Source organism: Pygoscelis adeliae, unplaced genomic scaffold, assembly GCF_000699105.1.
Source record: "Pygoscelis adeliae isolate BGI_AS28 unplaced genomic scaffold, ASM69910v1 Scaffold150, whole genome shotgun sequence".
NCBI lineage: Eukaryota > Metazoa > Chordata > Aves > Sphenisciformes > Spheniscidae > Pygoscelis > Pygoscelis adeliae.
In genome coordinates, this window is record NW_008823872.1 from 1,214,408 (window position 1) to 1,231,738 (window position 17,331).

The 17,331-nt window shown below is 38.6% G+C and overlaps 1 protein-coding gene across 1 annotated transcript in view; it reads right to left on the reverse strand.

Moving 5' to 3' along the window:
• Positions 1-927: 927 nt before the first annotated feature.
• The window catches only part of SCAI (suppressor of cancer cell invasion), a 28,182-nt gene continuing 11,778 nt past the window's right edge, over positions 928-17,331 (reverse strand). Inside the window, exons 6-16 of the mRNA XM_009334404.1 lie at positions 16,992-17,090; positions 15,723-15,875; positions 14,775-14,876; positions 13,921-14,022; positions 12,167-12,245; positions 9,924-10,023; positions 9,358-9,439; positions 4,353-4,425; positions 2,594-2,767; positions 2,298-2,398; positions 928-1,211 (exon numbers count right to left, since the gene is read on the reverse strand). Coding sequence (XP_009332679.1) covers positions 1,062-1,211; positions 2,298-2,398; positions 2,594-2,767; positions 4,353-4,425; positions 9,358-9,439; positions 9,924-10,023; positions 12,167-12,245; positions 13,921-14,022; positions 14,775-14,876; positions 15,723-15,875; positions 16,992-17,090 — 1,215 coding nt within the window. The 3' untranslated portion in view covers positions 928-1,061. The remainder of the gene's footprint in view (positions 1,212-2,297; positions 2,399-2,593; positions 2,768-4,352; positions 4,426-9,357; positions 9,440-9,923; positions 10,024-12,166; positions 12,246-13,920; positions 14,023-14,774; positions 14,877-15,722; positions 15,876-16,991; positions 17,091-17,331) is intronic.

Here is a 17,331-nt window from a genome sequence, read left to right on the forward strand (position 1 = left end):
GCAAAACATTAGCAGGGCTTTATGGCAGCACCCGCTTTGTTTAACCTGCAAAAGGAGCACCAGCATCTCTCCTAGGGCACAGGGATCCAGCACAGACGGGTCAGATAAATGAGTGATAGGAAGGGCTCGTATTCAGCACTATATGGGACATTCTTTCAGTTCCTATCAGGGACTGGTAACACTGTGGGAGCCACACGTTCCATCCAACACACGGAAAGGAGGGATAACACCTCCTGGAAATGTACTAGGAAATTTCTGTCTAGTACCTCAAAATGAAGAATGCCCTCTCCTCCTGGAAAATTGTGGCAGCAATACAAATGGCAAGATGACCCATATTACAGTGAGAGATGGGGGCTAGCTTTCTTAGTTTTGTAATCTGTTAATCTGCTAACCATCTACCCAATCAGGCAGAGTGGAAATTGTGTCCTTGGCCAGCAGTACAAAGTTCGTATATAAAACTGCTGCGTCAAACTTGTAGGGAGCATTAAGTATCTTTACAACTTCACTTCAAACCCACTGCTCCAAATGCAACTTAATTGTTCACCTTTTTGTCTACTTACTTGCCTAAGACTGAAAAAATATATTTGTTATGAAGGACTCTGTTTTATTGCTATTGTTGGTTTGCACTGTGTGTTTCCATCTTTACCATTTCAAATCCAGACTCTTTGGGGATAAAATATTGTTTTTCTATTGATTTTTTCCAATTTCTTAAAATTGTATAAAAATAAAGGATTTCCACAAATGTGGGCTAAAGGTAACCAATAATACTTCTATACTTAGGATCAGCTGTTGGAAATGTGGTTGATAGCCACAAGACCAGAAATAAACCTCTAGTGATTCTTTAGTTTAACATTTAAAAGACATGAAAACTTCTGCTTATAAAATTGACCCCATACAGAATGGAACAGCTAAACTAACAGCTGTTTATTATTACTTTTTAAAATAATGGTCCTAAATTTAAAAATAAAATCAAGTACTTCCTTTTATGATTTTCACATTATAAAACTGCACCATTCAAAATCTGTGGCCAGGGAAACCCCTTTGTAGTAAGACAGTTTCTCTTAATAGTCATCGAGGGTGTTTTCCAGGAAAACATTCCTAACATCCAGTATGGAAGCCAGCTCCAAAATGTGCTTTTGGAGGTGAGGGTTCTCCACCGTTTCATCTCTCGGCAGCTGAGGATAAGATTCTGGATAATTTCGAGTCTCCTGCTAGATGACAGTGAAAACAAAGAGAATCAGACATTCATTTATTTTTACACCCTTTATGAAGAAGATTGCAAAAGGCCAATTTCACTTAAGAGGTGTCCTAATCTGTTTAGCATGCCACAGAGAGAGAAAATATTCTAGCATTTTCACTTTTTCTCTTTCCATTGACTCAGAGATGGTCAGAGTGGCAATACAAATGCCCATACATCTAAGACGGTTAATAACGTTCAAAGAAGCCTTGGGTGGGGGGAAAAAAAAAAGACAAAAAGACTTCACATATACTTACCTACTAGGCTGGAGTTCATTTCTTGAAATTATAGACATGTAAGCATCTCCAGTGGGAGATTCATCTCATCCTAAAACAAATACCTAAGACACTGGGGGCAAATCCCTCCCCACTAACAGAAGACCTGCTTCTTTCCCCTGATATCAAAGAAGCCTAGGTAGCTAACTTAGGCTTGGAAAGCTACTGGATGTCTGCAGTTAGACAAGATGAATACTGTATATTTCTGTGCTTCGATTTCCATTTTTTTCTGTAATGTTTAAAATGGAGCAGGCAGTTTATATGCCAACACTCACATATATAAAATGGTGTAGATCCAGAAGCAGACTTCACTGTTGGCACAGCATTAACCAACAGGGAGGGAAAATACCACCTTCCTGTTTAGTTTATTCATTTACACTTCAAAGACCTTTCAAAATCCATTCACGCTAGAATACATTCTAGCGATAATGTTCCACTCCTCCCCATTTCTTGTTCTATATCTTTTTAGTTGTGTAGAAATAATAATCTTGAATTAAGAGGAATTTTTCTAGCAGACAAGGCTGTTCAGAGTGACATAAATGAATTAGAGTGTGTCTGCTACTTATGTAGAAGAATAAGGCTTCAGCAAGTCAAAGGCTTCATGCCTTTGGAGAGATACAAGGGCACAGATTCAATACAAGCTGTAGGCATTAGCATGTGAGCATCAGTTATCTTTCTGAAGTCACAGAGATATGCTTAGCCCTAAGGCCCTTCCATCCTGAGGCAGTGCAGTTCTATATGCACTGGACTATCGTTCTCACAAAGGGATAGATATCCCTGCATACCCGGAAAATTTTGTGCATCCTCATAGTAGCCGAACAGAAGATAAATCTTGTTAGAAGCAAGCGAAGAAATTCATCCCCAAAAAATTGAAGAAAGGACTGATCTGTAGAGAAGGCAAAGAAAACTCAGTTTAGAAAGGCTGGGGGGTGGGGTGGGGGGGAGACTTAAGGGAAACCACTACGAATTCTTGTGCATTCCCCTTATTCACTATTCTGTCCCTTGGAAAGGCTGAGCAAGAAAAAACAGCATCCGCTTAAGTAGCATGCTAAGGTTTAGTTGTGCATCTTTAGGCACGCACCTATGGATCGGGAGTGGGTCAGCAGCTGGGCAATATCTCGGTTGATTTTTCTAAGGTAATCTTGACACTTCTCCCACAATCCTCTGCGCATGCTTGATAATCCAGAGACAAATAGGAATGCCATTAAAGGATTGTTCAGAAAGAGTTTGAAGAGGCTACCCCGCTGAGACTGATCTGGGGGGAAAGAAAAAAAAATAATCAATAGACAAAGAGATACATTTGGCACATGAAACAGAAAAGCTGTCCCTGCCACAGAATGAAGTTGCTCACCCACTAAATTCTGTAACAGAGGAACTACTCCTTTGTGTTAGTTACATTTTCTCTCATCTTGTGGCAGATCTGTTCTCAAGATGATGCACTGACTAGCAATAAAGGCTTACTGGACATGTGCATTAACACCAAGAGAAATGAGATTTTTTTCATGTATTGTGGGAGGCCTATATCTTCATTTTGAGCATATAACTTGAACACAAAAGTCATAACAAACAACTGATAGAAGATACCAATTCCTAAAGAGAACTATTAAACATGGACATTCTTATTCCATTCAAAAAAACAGGCAGTAGAACCTATACATCTCCCCCCCCAAAGTCTACATAGTTGCCCTTTTGTTGGGCATCACAATATCCTAAAGCCCATCTACTCCATGCAGTTCAACATGAAACAGAAAGGTCCAAGCTTCAGCTCAATCAACTGGGAAGTCAAAAAGAAAGGCAATGCACAGAAGATCACGCGCCCAAACAGTAAGGCCACTTCCTCATCAGCAAGGATTACTGACTTATTTTGGTGCATTTCCTTTTTTTTTTTTTTCAGGACTTGGGCACACAGCATGCATGGTATAATGCCATACTGACACAGGGGCTCAATTAGGTTCCGCTAAGAAGTCTCTCTGCACGGTGCTCTAGTACACAGTGTAGCACCCCCTCAGAACTCCAGCAAGACTTTCCTGACTGGCCCATGAACACAACATAAGCATCCAGTATTTTATAAAGTTAGTTCTATTTTTCAGAGTTTCTGTTTAAACAGGATTCATTATTACAGTACTTATTTTCTACTTACATTTCAGCTAAATAACAGGAATAGTTTCAAAACAAATGAGAAGCTTTCGCTTCTTGCGCATTCTCTCATGATACTTGCCTAACATCACTTTATGTGGCTTAAGCTAGATCTTTGAACTTGTCTTTGTGATGGATAATAACCTTAACATGGCAAATTCCATTGAGAAAGTCTGGAATGATTTATATTTTATAGTAGTCACAAGGACTGAAGAATATAATAGTTCATTGCCTGTTCCTACTATCAACGCACCTCCTCAGGGCATACAAAGCCGACAGTTTTACTTAGCTTACCTTCCAAAATCAGAACAAGATCTGAGAAGATTTTGCTCTACACCTGGCATTTAAAAGCTGATACCTTAACTGACTCTGCTCACTTTCTGGGACTAACAAAGCTACCCAAAGTGCTAATCATCATCATCATCCCAGCACAGGGCTGGCAGTTTTCTGAGTCTCTGTGTAGGAGAGACTTTGCCTCCTGGCACTTGTTGAAGCTATCTGTAGAAATATCATCACTGTTAGAATAAATTATTTGCCATAAACAGTAACTAAACTTTATCATACTACTTCAGGGAACGTTAATCTGATTTAGGGATTACATAGTGATGAAAAGCTATCTTCTCCTGAAGAATCTAAGTTATATGTGTTTGGGATAGATACATGATGCAACTGCAACTTGTTAGGAAATGCAATACTACACATACCTTGTAATGCTTTTGGATATGCTGTTGGAGAAAGCAAGCACACCAATGGTTGTCCAAATAAGTTTGTGAAATTCTGTAACAGATAAGAATTTTGAAGTGTTGATGGTCACTTTGCTTGCTTTTGAATACTCAGCAAGTTAAGGGCACGAACAAAGACTATTAATGACAGAGAACACACTAATGCCTGTCACACAGTTCAGCATTGGCAGTAAGGCTGACAAGTTGACTTACTCATAGATCACAGCACAGAAAGAATATAACCCATTACATTTTAAAGGAATTATAATTTTCTCATTTCATTGCTACTGATAGCAGACACTAATTTCATGGAAATACAGCTTTCAGTAGTAATACATTACTTGAAAAAAAATCATGTTCTGCAATAAAAATGAAAGCCATTGGCTTTCACGTCAAAATAGATCTAGCATCGTTCCTCAATACCAACTGAACTATCTAGTCAAAGTAATTTCTTTCCCCTTTTCTTTCTAGCAGGAGGAACTATTTCTGATGAAGCAGAAGAGCCCAGTGGAGAAAAGTTTTAAAATAAATTTCCTTTAAAGCAAGTATGTCATAACCTTAACATCTGCTATACTGAACCCTCATTTTACAGTACTCATTTCATGCACCCTCCACCAGCACCTTTAATATTGCCTAAGTGTCCTCCTGTTGCACAAGAATTTCTCCAGAAACCTCAAATGACGCCTTTGTCCAGTGTCACCAGCATTTACCTGATAACAGTCCTACCGTGTATCTGCCTGGTAGGTATACTGATTGGCAATAATTCTCCCCCCCCCCCCCCCAAAAAAAAATCATTTACACAACCTCATTAGCTGCCATATGTCTCACCAAAACAGCTTTCTTAAAACTGAAGGCTTGAAAAGCCATAGAAAATGTAAACAATCATGTCTCATCCTATCAGAGCACACATTCAAACCATGCATCCAGAGCACATGAGTGCAACACACATTTCTGCAGATTATATTCTTAAAATTGGCAGGTTATGAATGTAAGGTATACATCACCAGAAATATTTGCTTGTGTAGAATCATCAGAAAGCTTGTTTTTTAATTCCTTCTGGCTTCTGCTTAATTCAAATGGAACTTTCCCTTCTGGGCAGTATATTTCAATTAAATTAGTTTCACTGAATTAATTCAATCTAAGTCTGCTAAATACTAAAGACAGTAATCTAGTCTAATCAAAGTAAAACATTTCCCATATCTGACAGAGTGCTGACTAGTCCTAAAAACCCTTCTGTTTCATTAAGAGCCCAAGGACGATTTATAATGCTAGATACTGAGGTTTGGTCTCTAATGAAGAAACAAAGACTATTACCATGAAGGCAGTAACTGCAGGCCAACCCAGCAATTAGTAAAACTGTACTATAAAGAAACATTTAGAACTCCAGAAGGAGTCACCCCAGATATTGCCAGTTTAAACTGAATATACACCAGCAGGTTACATGGCTTAGTATTCATGAGCAGATTCACATGTTGAATTCCATCTTGTATCACCCAGTTAGAGACCAAAGCAGACTTTCCACACACTCCATCAGTAAAAATGACAATGCAATTAAAACACTGCCTACAGCTATAAAGCAAAACCAAGGGTCACTCATGTATCTCAGGAAAGGTATTACTCACTGACAGTATCTGAGATCATTCTGGGCTCTGTCCCAGCAGAGGGTAAGTCAAGATAGCTAGTAAGTCCTGCAAAGGGGAGAAACTACACAGAACGCGCTCTTTGGAAGACAGCTGCTCATGCCAGTCGCTACATCTAAACTACAGATCCAGGAGGATAAGACTCTCAAGCTTCCAGGTACCTGCCTCAGCTCTTGCCCAGACACAGCTGGCTACCATAGCCCAAGTGAACACCAGGATTCACTCACCACCACCAGCTCCGCTCCTGATTTCCACAGAAAACCACTGTGGGCGTACACGCAACAGAGGAACAGGAGCATGTTACAGCCACGGCTTGGAGTGGAGGACCACGAGGTGCACCAGAAAAACCTGCCCTGCAGTCTGGATGTTGGTAGCAGCTCTGGATAAGGAATGCTGTACCTTTCAGTGCATGGACAACTCCAAAAAAGGTAAAACACACTTTTGTTTCAAAATTGACTCCGGTTTTTTACTTCAGTATTCAAGTTTTCCAACGGAAGCATTGCTGCTTTTTAAAATGCGTCCCATATACATCTCTTTCCAAAAAAGAACTACTCATCATCTCCAAAAGAAGTCACTTCACATGTAAGCTTTATTAAGCTGAGTACTTACACCACATCACCGACAAAGGCCTTGCATTCTCACTGGACGGAGTTTTTGGTTTGGTTTTTTTTTAAGACTCTGCATTTGACTATAATCTTAGATGACCACAGCTACAAGAAGATACTGATTTTAAAGTATTATCTCATCCACTTACACAGTGGTAACCTTCAAGAACACAGCCATCTATATTTAAAAGGAAGTGTTAAAAAAAAAAATCATGGCTTTAAGTAGATATGCTCGATTTGCAGTTATCTTCCATTTTCAGCTAAATATATAGGGGAGGAAGCTGTTCAAGTGCCGCTGATTTGACAAACTGGCAAGTCACTTCCTGGCAGGACTTACTTTCAGTCATCACCATTTAAGCCCTCCAGAGAGAGGAAGAGGATGAGAATGCATGCAGGAGAGCAGAAACGGCTTGTAGAAAAAGATGTGTGAGCAGTTGCTGTTACTGCCAGTATTGCTAGCAGTGACATTTAAATGTCAGGATAGCTACTGTCCTATCAGAAAAGATCAGAGCAGCCATGTGGAAAAAAGTCAGTGCACTGACTTCAACTTCTCACACAACTGCACAGAACCTTTGTTTGTGCCAGTGCTTGAGTCTACAAAGCATCTCTCAACACACCCAGAGGATAGTCACAGGACAGCACTACCGGTATATTCTGGTGACAAGGAACCAAGCACATAAGCACGCACAGGACGACAGCAGACAGGAATTTACAAGGGCTAGAAAATACTGAGATTGAGAGCTCTGCCACCTACCTTCAGTTGAAAACAAAACAAAACAAAACACCAAAACCCATAGCCACACATCTATCTGCCTAGGTTCAATGGCAATAGATTGTGAAGGTGAATGTGTGTTCTCAAATGCTAAATACATTTTTTTAAATAGGGGTCCCTGCTCTTCCCCCCCCTTCATTCTCTTTTTAGATTCCTCACAATTGTGCCCACATGATTCTGATCTGGGTCAGAGCTCCTAGTAGCCATTTCCATAATCCTGTCCCAAAATACTTCCAAAACTCACATTTCTATACTCCTTACATACAGGCAGAGTTGGACTTCTCTCACACCAGCTGCTCTGTGTGCTTAACAGACGGAGCACTGGTGTATTTTACACCACTGATGGTCAGTTCACTGCGGAACAAGGAAAAGAAACTAAATGGAAGTTACAGGTTTTGCTTACTGCGTGCCCACAAAATCTAAAGAAAATTCAATCATCAAATTTAAATGTAACACAAAAAGCAAATTCTAATGTAAACACTTGACAGTTATTCTCACAAGAGCTACAAATCTACACGTGGGAATCCATCACCTCAAAAAGATCCTTTGCTCTAAGCTGTCCACAGAACCCTGGTATGTCCAGAGCTGTATTTGAATTAACGATCACCAGGAATCCCTTACTCTCTCTTACAGAGCTGATCCACTTGACATCTTTCAGCAATTCTACTAGAGAGGAAGGGGGTAAGAAAACCAAAATGAAACAAAAACCCAAACCCAAGCCACACTTTCTAACCTGAAACAAAACCACATGCACACACACACCCCACCCCACCCCCCCGCGTTGTTACACTGGAAAGAGCAGAGGAAAATAAATCCCTACCAAATACTCATTTTCTCAGAAAGACAAATAAACCATTCTGATTTTATTTCCCTTCCTTTAAATGGGGAAGGCAATTTAATAAAAAGCAGATTTGCACTGAAATTTAGTGTGGTGAAGTTAAATACAGTAGTATTTAAGAAGTCCTTTGAAATGCATTACAATACAACAAACCAAAAACCCTACAGAGAGGCCAGATCATTATTAAGACTGTCAGGTAAAAGTTCCCTGGCTCGATACAGAACTATTCTGAATCATACTGATCACTGATTTCGTACCTCTCATTGGCCAACAAATGCCTTTAAAACAAATGACACAGACTGTGGATACTGAACAAGGAACAAGTTCATCTGGCCACTAGACGTCCCTATTCCTCCTCTGAAATGCAGCTGTGAACGTTCACTTCTCTCACTGCAAATAATGGAACTATAAAAAGGAAGACGTAAGGAAGTGGCACTTTCCCCAGATATAGCACATTCTTAATATCCCATTCATGAATGAAATAAATGTCGTAATGCTATCCAGATGCAACTGGCAACTAAGATTGAAAATGCCTGCTTCTGTATTACCCGAATTGCAGATTCCCAAAGGTGATTTGATATGGAGTAATTCTACTGTAAGTCCATAGCGCCCTAGGAAGGAGGCTCATTGTCCATGCATATACCACTCTACAGTAACACTGGATGCTAATTTGAGTCTTGTTATTTCCTTGGTTCAGATACTTTTCAGACAGAGACACCCCGTGTTTTATAAGATCAGGCTCAATGCTTTGACTCCTTTCTGTTGCTTAAAAGCAACTGAGTGTTGGATGACTGGAAAAAAAAAAGGCAGATTAGTAATCTCCCTCCCCCATGCACACACACCAAGATTTGGCTTTGGTATATAACAAAAATAAACCTCCCACCAGAGACCTTGGAAATCTTGAACCTTTTTTCCCTCCAGGAGGATTTATTACTTTCCAATGAGCGGCTGTTCATGTGCTTCTCCTTCTTGTTCCTATTCATAGGATCAGATCCTGACTAGCATGCACAACCTCAAAAGAAAAGAAAGACTGAATACAAACTGTTTAAAAAAATAGCCTGTTAAAAGTGTAAGCTAACTAGGGGTTGACACTGTATCCTATTATAAGAGTAGCTGCCTTCAAGAGCCTTACCTTATAGGCAACACTGTTTGAGGAGTCCACAATGATAAACAGGGGCTTTCTTGTGAAAGGGTAGAGATCTCCAGGGTGAAGACTGTAAAGAGAAAGGGACGCTTCACAGAGCGCTAGAATTGCTGCAAAGTTGTGACAGTGCACAGGTTTCTCAGACACACAGTCGCCCGTGTCCAGATAAAAAGCAAGCACATTCCTCAAGCCCCAGTCCTCAGATTCATCCTCAGAGAATAACCGCAAAACTAATTTGGTATTCTCTATAACATGGGCTATTGGACTTCTTATTAGTTCTTTCCCAACAAGAGATGTTTATCTTCTTGAGACATCATCCACCATTAATTTGAAGTTTTTCAGTAATAAAGAATTTACCTTAAGTCACAGTAATACTTTTGGACTGTTTAAATCATCATTTAGAGTTGCATATTCATTTCCAATTGTTCAAATTCAAGCCAATCTACATTATGATGTCCTGCACTGAAGAGTTTGAATTCAAGAGGCTTTGATGCATTTTCTCTATTAAAGACAAATTCTTCTGAATTTGCAGTTGTCACGCTCATGAAACTTACCAGTGCATCTCCTTGTAAGACTGGTTTCGCTTGTGGATAGCATCCCCATTTATAATGTCCCGGTTACTATTTGTCAGAACACCACCAAAATCATATGGACCTACACATGGCAAAAAGAAAGCTAAAATCAGCAGAGGTAACTCACCTCTGGTACGGATTTAATGATTATATGAAAGGGAGGAAGCAACCACAAATCCCAGGAAACTAAGTGAATCTGATCTACTGTAGTTGTAAGGATGGGATGGAGGAATGTGGAGGCTTTACTAACTACATATTCAATTTTATGCATTTTTAGTAGTTTCAGCATCTATCAAATAGAAGCAAGCAATCCAACTTAGTAACTTCTAATTTATTTATTCAGTATTTATCCACAAACATAATACAAAAGATCCAAATACTGGCTCTTGTTACACTACATAGCAAAAAGATTAAAAGTCATTACACATTTCATCCAGGAAAATTAATACCTTTGTAAACTTACTATATGGGCTAGCATATTCTAGATTCAGATTTTGATCAAAAAATAAGGCTCAAGCAATCAAAAACCCTGTAGCCTCTCAGAATAGATATAGTATTATCATCTGCAGTTATAGCACTGCAAAGGGGAGAAGAGAAAGCTCAAAGAATGAACAAGCTTTCAATACTCCTACAAAGGAGAAAACAGTTTTAACCAGATTTCAAATCTGCAGCAAAGGTTTATTGTTTAAGATTTCAAATACAGAATTTACAGTTTTTAAATGCACACAGCCTGGACATGTGTTCCTAAGGTAAGATAAAGAAATATTCTGCTAAGTTTGCACAACTGAGCTACCCGCCTGTCTGTCTGATGGAGAGCAAAGATGAAAGTAATGGCTATAAAAAATACCAAATACTACACAAAAAAAAATGTGCTAGAGATACCAGGAAATATTTCTGCCATTGATATGGGTATGAAATGTCACTAACATTAGTAAAAGAAAGTATTAGGATTTCCTCATTCTGTTACACTTTTGCAGAGTTGGTTGACTCATATTTGGCCACCAAATGCAATTTTTTCAGGTTTGGATACATAAGACACCTTTCCATTTTAAGGGAAGCTTTGGGAATACAAAATTAGGAACAGAACATACATTAATTTAGCACTGTTACAAATGTCTCATGTGACCTGTCAAACATAAATGGCTTACAGGCGATAAACAGTGCAACTTGCAGCTGCTCTCCCTTTTAATAAAGGTAGAACTTTTTGGTCTGTGCAGACTACACTACCTTATTAAAAGAATGCAGTTGTAATGGGATTCATTTAATGAAAACTGAAGTCTGACCATGCAGCTCTTCAGATGACAGAGCCTGGATGCCTCTACAGTAAGGTATTAAGCTGAAACAATACATGCAGTGAAGTGGACATAACACAGGCTTTAAAGAACACAGTTGAGTTAGAACCTATCACCAAGTTGCAGCAAAAAGTAAAATGTTAAAAGCATTTGAAAAAAAAAAAATCACTGCCACAGTCCAAAGCTGACAGGGATTTTTTTTCCTTTAACATTTTGAGAGCTCTATAAATCATGCATTGGGATGGACAAGGCATGCATCTTATAAAGGAATGCAAGTCTCAAACAGATGAGGCGTGTACAATATTTAGGATGTTAAAAACTTTTTCTTTTTGTCTTTTCCTTAAATTATATAAACAAATCTTTTGATTGTGTCTACTTCAGCCAACCAGTTTTCAGCTTTTAGATTGCAGCTGCATCCAAATATTCTGCTAGGTTGCAAAGAACAGGAGGATGAGGTGAGGGGAATTGTCAAAAATCATGAGAAGGGCTTGAATTGTCAGGTTAACAAGCGTGCAAATAGAACATTCCCTGCAGACACTTCAGCCCTTTTACCACCCATCTCCTGACCAAATGTTCTCATAGTACTGGAGATTGGAGAGAATCACAAAGTGCCATTTAGCCATTTTATTAACTTTGCACTGATGCATCATTTGAGCCACGTGGTCTTCAAAATTGATGAAGCTTTTAATACTTCAGATGCATCAGAAACTGGATATGTCCTTTGAAAAGGTCTCAGGTTAGTGCACACTAATTAAAACACAGGGAATTAACTATTGTTTGTGGAAAAAAAAAGGCTACCTTACTAAGCAGACAGGAAAATAAAATTGACTTGTCTTTTAAAAGGAGCTTTGTGACATCTTTCTTGGTCACTTGTCCTGGAACATACAGAGAATTCAAGCCCTGTTCATGACAGGGAGCATTCCTTTATTGTACCTTCACTATCCGAACGACCTGATGGAAACACGCCCGTGGCAGACAAGTATATCAGCAGTACACTGTTTGCAGGCAGCTCCTGAAATTCAAATAAAGAGAAGAGTGGCAAGGGAAGAAATGTATAAGTTTATTTTAATATTCAACCATCACATTAATAAAACCATTGTCATTTAAGATTGTGCTACTCCTGCTTCTGGCTTCCCTTCACTCTTATTCTTCATACGTGTATATACCCTTCCCCACCACATACACCCCTTCAAATAGTTGAGTACACAGACAAAAGCGTAAACTGATGATACGTTCAAACTTTTCTTCCCACATAGACCTCTAGGCTGATATTAGAGGTTCAAGCAGCACTAAAAAAGCATCTGCTTCCACATAGACTCTCTTACTATCTAGCCAGATCTGAGGCTTTCCAATATACAGAAACCAAAAGCTGCCAAGATCCATGCAGACCCTAACTCCCAAACAATTCAGTATCCTAAAGGAAGTTCTTTGTTTCCCGATACCCCAGAGTCTGCAACATCTGCCTCTTCCCCCAACCCTTCTGAGCTGGACAACAAGCGCAACACATTCAGGTTTCTGTATAGACATATTGTCCTGGTTTCGGCAGGACAATTCGTTAAACCACGACACCTGTAAAAGAAATCTATTTTCTACCTTTCTAATGGGAGGTCTGCATGAGGAAACAGATGCTTTTAATTTCTGCAAAAGGCTGAGCATGCAGGCACCCAAAATTCTAAGTAGTAAGGATGCACTTCCTTCACCTCACCAGCTGTTTCTTTACAGTTGTTTCTTGAAACAAACTGAAACTTGTTTCTTTATAGGATTCATATTCTGTTTTTGCTACTAAATCCTAAGTTGCTGATTTGTACAGTCATAATTAAGAATAATTAGCCCAGCAACTTTATTAAAATAAGCACAGCAACTGTATTAAAAAAAGTCTACAAATGTATAGATTACTTACATGGAATAGAGCAGTGGGTAACAAAATAAGACAGACAGATAAAAATATAGCACATGCAGCAGAGAGATACAATTCAAATGGGATACAGAACTGGAGACCTACCAGGTATACAGTGCTTAAGAGCAACAGTTTCTTGACACACTTCCCTGATTTTGGATTGTGTTTGGCACAACGTGAAGTAGAAGAATACTCTTAAGATTTTTCTGTTCCCCAGATCTCTTATCTCAAGAAATATTTCCTATATAATAGCTCTCTCTCTCTAGGAAATAGATATACTTTATATAGGAAACACTTATTTTTATATATATGTCTGTATATATATGTGTGTGTGTACATACACGTGCACAAATAAAATTACTGGGTAAGATTAAATTATATGCCACCATTACATTATATCACATTACTTTAGGCTTTCCATGGTATTGCCATGCACCACTCTTGATACTGGACAGCCAGTACGAAGACCGCTTGCACAGGAGTTGTTCAAGCTTCACTTTGAAGATGGCTATATTTTAGCAATGATATAACAACTTCTGTATAACAGCAAGCTGTGTTTCTGTCTCAAAATGAACTTTTTTCTTTCCCTTAACAGCAGTCAACAGATTTGCCTTTACTATACAAATTACCCATATCTATAATATTTCCATCCTCTCTGAAGATGGTATTGAACATTTTAAGAAGGCCATTATCTTGAAATATAAAAGATTATCTCAACTGCATTTTATTCAGTGTCACATACCATGCTGGATGTTTTTCTGTTACAAAGAAATTCACCAATTTCACAAACCTTAAATGATGCTGCTAAAAATGTATATAGCTGGCTAAAAGTTGGTTTATAAAGTAGATATTTATGAGGGTTTTCCCGCCTGGCTGGTTTCTCCGTTGACTCCTGTTAAAAAACAAACAAACAAACAAACAAAATACAACACAAAAAACCAACAACTGTATATTACCAAAGCAGTTTCATAACTGTCTAAATTTCTATTTATTAGAATGTTCATCTTCAACATACTTCCTACACAAATGGTCTGCCCATGCTGCATTTCCTACTGCACAGTAAAGCAAGATGCACAGCATTTGAACCAGAACTTTGTATAATCCCTCACTTAAATGTTTCCTAAATCTTTCTTACTCTCTAAAGCATCACCCAAGAAAAGAGTGAAAAAATTCACTTCTCAATTAAATAAATGAAAATCTAGGTATTTCCTTTTGCCTCCAGATAAAATATCTTTATGCTTTCTCTGAAGGGGATATTTAACTTTCAGATGACTTAGCAAGCTGATGAACTTACCTGGCTGCATGACTACTAGAGTGAAAACAAAGGAAGGGGTGAGTGTATATTGACAAGGACAGGCATGGCACCCCTTCAGAAGCACCTCAGCTAGACAAATGTAAACCATCAGTGAAATGATGCCCAAATATTAATTTCTGCTATTTTTTCACTATTGAAGGTTTGCTAAGGGGGGGGGAAGACATTACTTGGATCAAACTCCACAGGTTTGAGCTACTCTTTGCTAACTTCTAGTAAGAGTTAACCAGTTTTACTAACCTGCTCTGAACAATGACAATACTGAAAACCAACCAAACAAACAAAACCCAGTTAAGATCTGCTGCCAGGTTTGTCACTGAAATATAACTTACCTGCATTCCAGGTTTGTTCATTTGTGAAGCTAAATTCATTGGTTCCCTTTCAAGTGCTTGTAGCATTCGGAACATATCAATTGTTAATTCACTGAACTTGACCTGCAAAAGAGTCAAACAGTTTACTCTGCCAGATACAGATGAAACAGTATTTCTTTGGAATTATCCAGGTAAGAGATTCAACTGCATACCAGACAGACCATTTTCTGTCTCTCAGGGATCTCTGTCAGTGCCACCTCTGAATCTCTAAAGACCTCTGAGTGACTTTTAGAAGAGCTCACAAAGTCTATTTATTACTGGTCTGTTAGGCCAGCTGACTGTATTGCAGACCCCTACTTCGCAAATTACAGACTTTTCCGGGGTGTTTACAAACCAAGTGCTGAAAACACTAGTACTATGAATTTAGATAAAATCTGAAAGAGATACACAGACTGTAGTTTAGATACAACTCCCTTGCTTACCTGAAAAATTATCTCAGAGAGAAGTCATGAAGTCTGTACAACTTCACTATCATCATAATCATCATCTAATAAACAAGATCTTGAATGTCCTTTGAAAACTCCTTCCTGTTGCAACTGTAGTTGCAACAAGCTGGAGTATGTCGTGTGAAACCTTAAGTCAAGCTTTTTCTAGACATAGCCCAGAGGCCTCTCATGCTTGAATGTTGTTAAGAACAATTTAGTATATGAAAATCAATTGTATCTACTTAATTGACATGATGAATATAAGCAATAAGAGGTCAGTACCACAGGTCTAATATCTAACATTTCATTTTTAGCTCTTATTTCTGAGAACTACTTCTTCTTGCTGCCACTGCAAACATCACAATCAAAATATTTAAATGTTCACCTCTATTGGAATCTCTGTTGTATGATCAGAAGGGATGTCAAATGGGGAAGGACTTTGAACTCCAAAGATACAAACCCAAGTCCCCGGAATTTCTTTTACCTGGTTGTTGCAGTTTCCAATAATCAGCGCATCTGCAAGAGCAAGCTGTCCCACTATCATTCCCTGCTCTAGCAACGGAGCTCCTGTTTCAGAAAGCCTGTTAGAGGTGATTACAATGGTGTTGTCATCATTTAAAACCATGACAGGGTCTGCCTAAAAAAGCAACCAGAATAAATCAGGAATTCAAGAAAATATACAGATTTGTAGTCAGAGAGAAGTCCAAAGGCCTTGTCGCTCACAGTAAACATTTCATAACTGAGGCAGATTATTAAAATTAATTTGTCATACATATATATATTTGTATATTTGTATGCAGGCTACAGAGTAATGCCTCACCACCTGGAAAAGCAACAGCTCTTTGGGACTGCAAGCAAATACACAGTACAAGTACCTGAAGGTACAGCAAATAAAAAAAACATACTTCCTCAAATGACATGACCTCTGCTTCAGCTTTTCTATACCTGAGGAACCAAATGTCATCAACATCCTTACAAATTCACGCAGAATAAACTAAACATTCCTACAATACAGAAGAATCCTGCACTATTTTAGTTCGCCTTCCCTTCCTAGGGATTAATAGCAAAGAAGATGACCAAATGATAATGCTGCCATCCACTCTGGCAATATTTAAATAAATACTTGTGTTACATAGTGACATCTTGTACAAAAGGAGGAAAGTAGAACACTGTCTCATTTGACAGAATAAACAAGTTTGTTTTCCTTTTAACAAACTTGAGAAGTTGATCGCATTACAAACATGCTAAGAGCCTATTAGTTAACTGCCATGATTACACCGTATTGTCCATTATACGCTGGCAATGCATAAGCAGTATGAGAGACCAGTACTCCAACAAAGTACATGTTGAAACACAATCAAAACATCAGCAAATTGGATTGGCTTCCACAACAACAGAACTAGAGTTGGCAGTCTCTCCAAAATATTGACCATGGTAGCTGCTGTGCTTTCAATTCCACCATTTTCTGAACACCAAGAGCAAAAACAAGAAGATGACCAAGTGTATCTCATCTTCATACTTCTGTCTTCAATACATTACATGCCCAGGTCTGACTCTTCAGACACTTTAACAGCTGCCACTGTTACGCTACCATATAGCGTGATTAATTCAATGATTAAATTGGACAGAAATACTGTCCCTGCACGTGGCACACCTGCTTACCACACAGAGGTAGTGATACAGGAACACTTTGGTGAACAAGTCAGAAAATGTTACTTTTAAACTAACAACTAAAAGGGAACAGTATTCTCACCTCAATAAACGCTGCCACTTCCTGAAGAACCAGATTCCACTCCACCTGATCTTCAGTATTAAAACGATGAGTGTAGTCTTCGATTTCATCTGACAGCTCCTGATGTAAAAAGTTCAAAGACAGACATAGTCACTTCTTAAACTGAGAGCTTAACATGCAGTCAGTAACTTTACAATTTGGTTAGCTGTGCTGGCCTTTAAGAATAATTAAAAAAAAAAAAATTACTTGAGAACATATGCAGCACACTTATGACTAAACATGCCAGCCAAAACGCGCTCTTTTGGGAGACAGAATGCCAATGTTACACTGAGTTTTGGCAGTGCAAAGTGTCTTTTAAGTA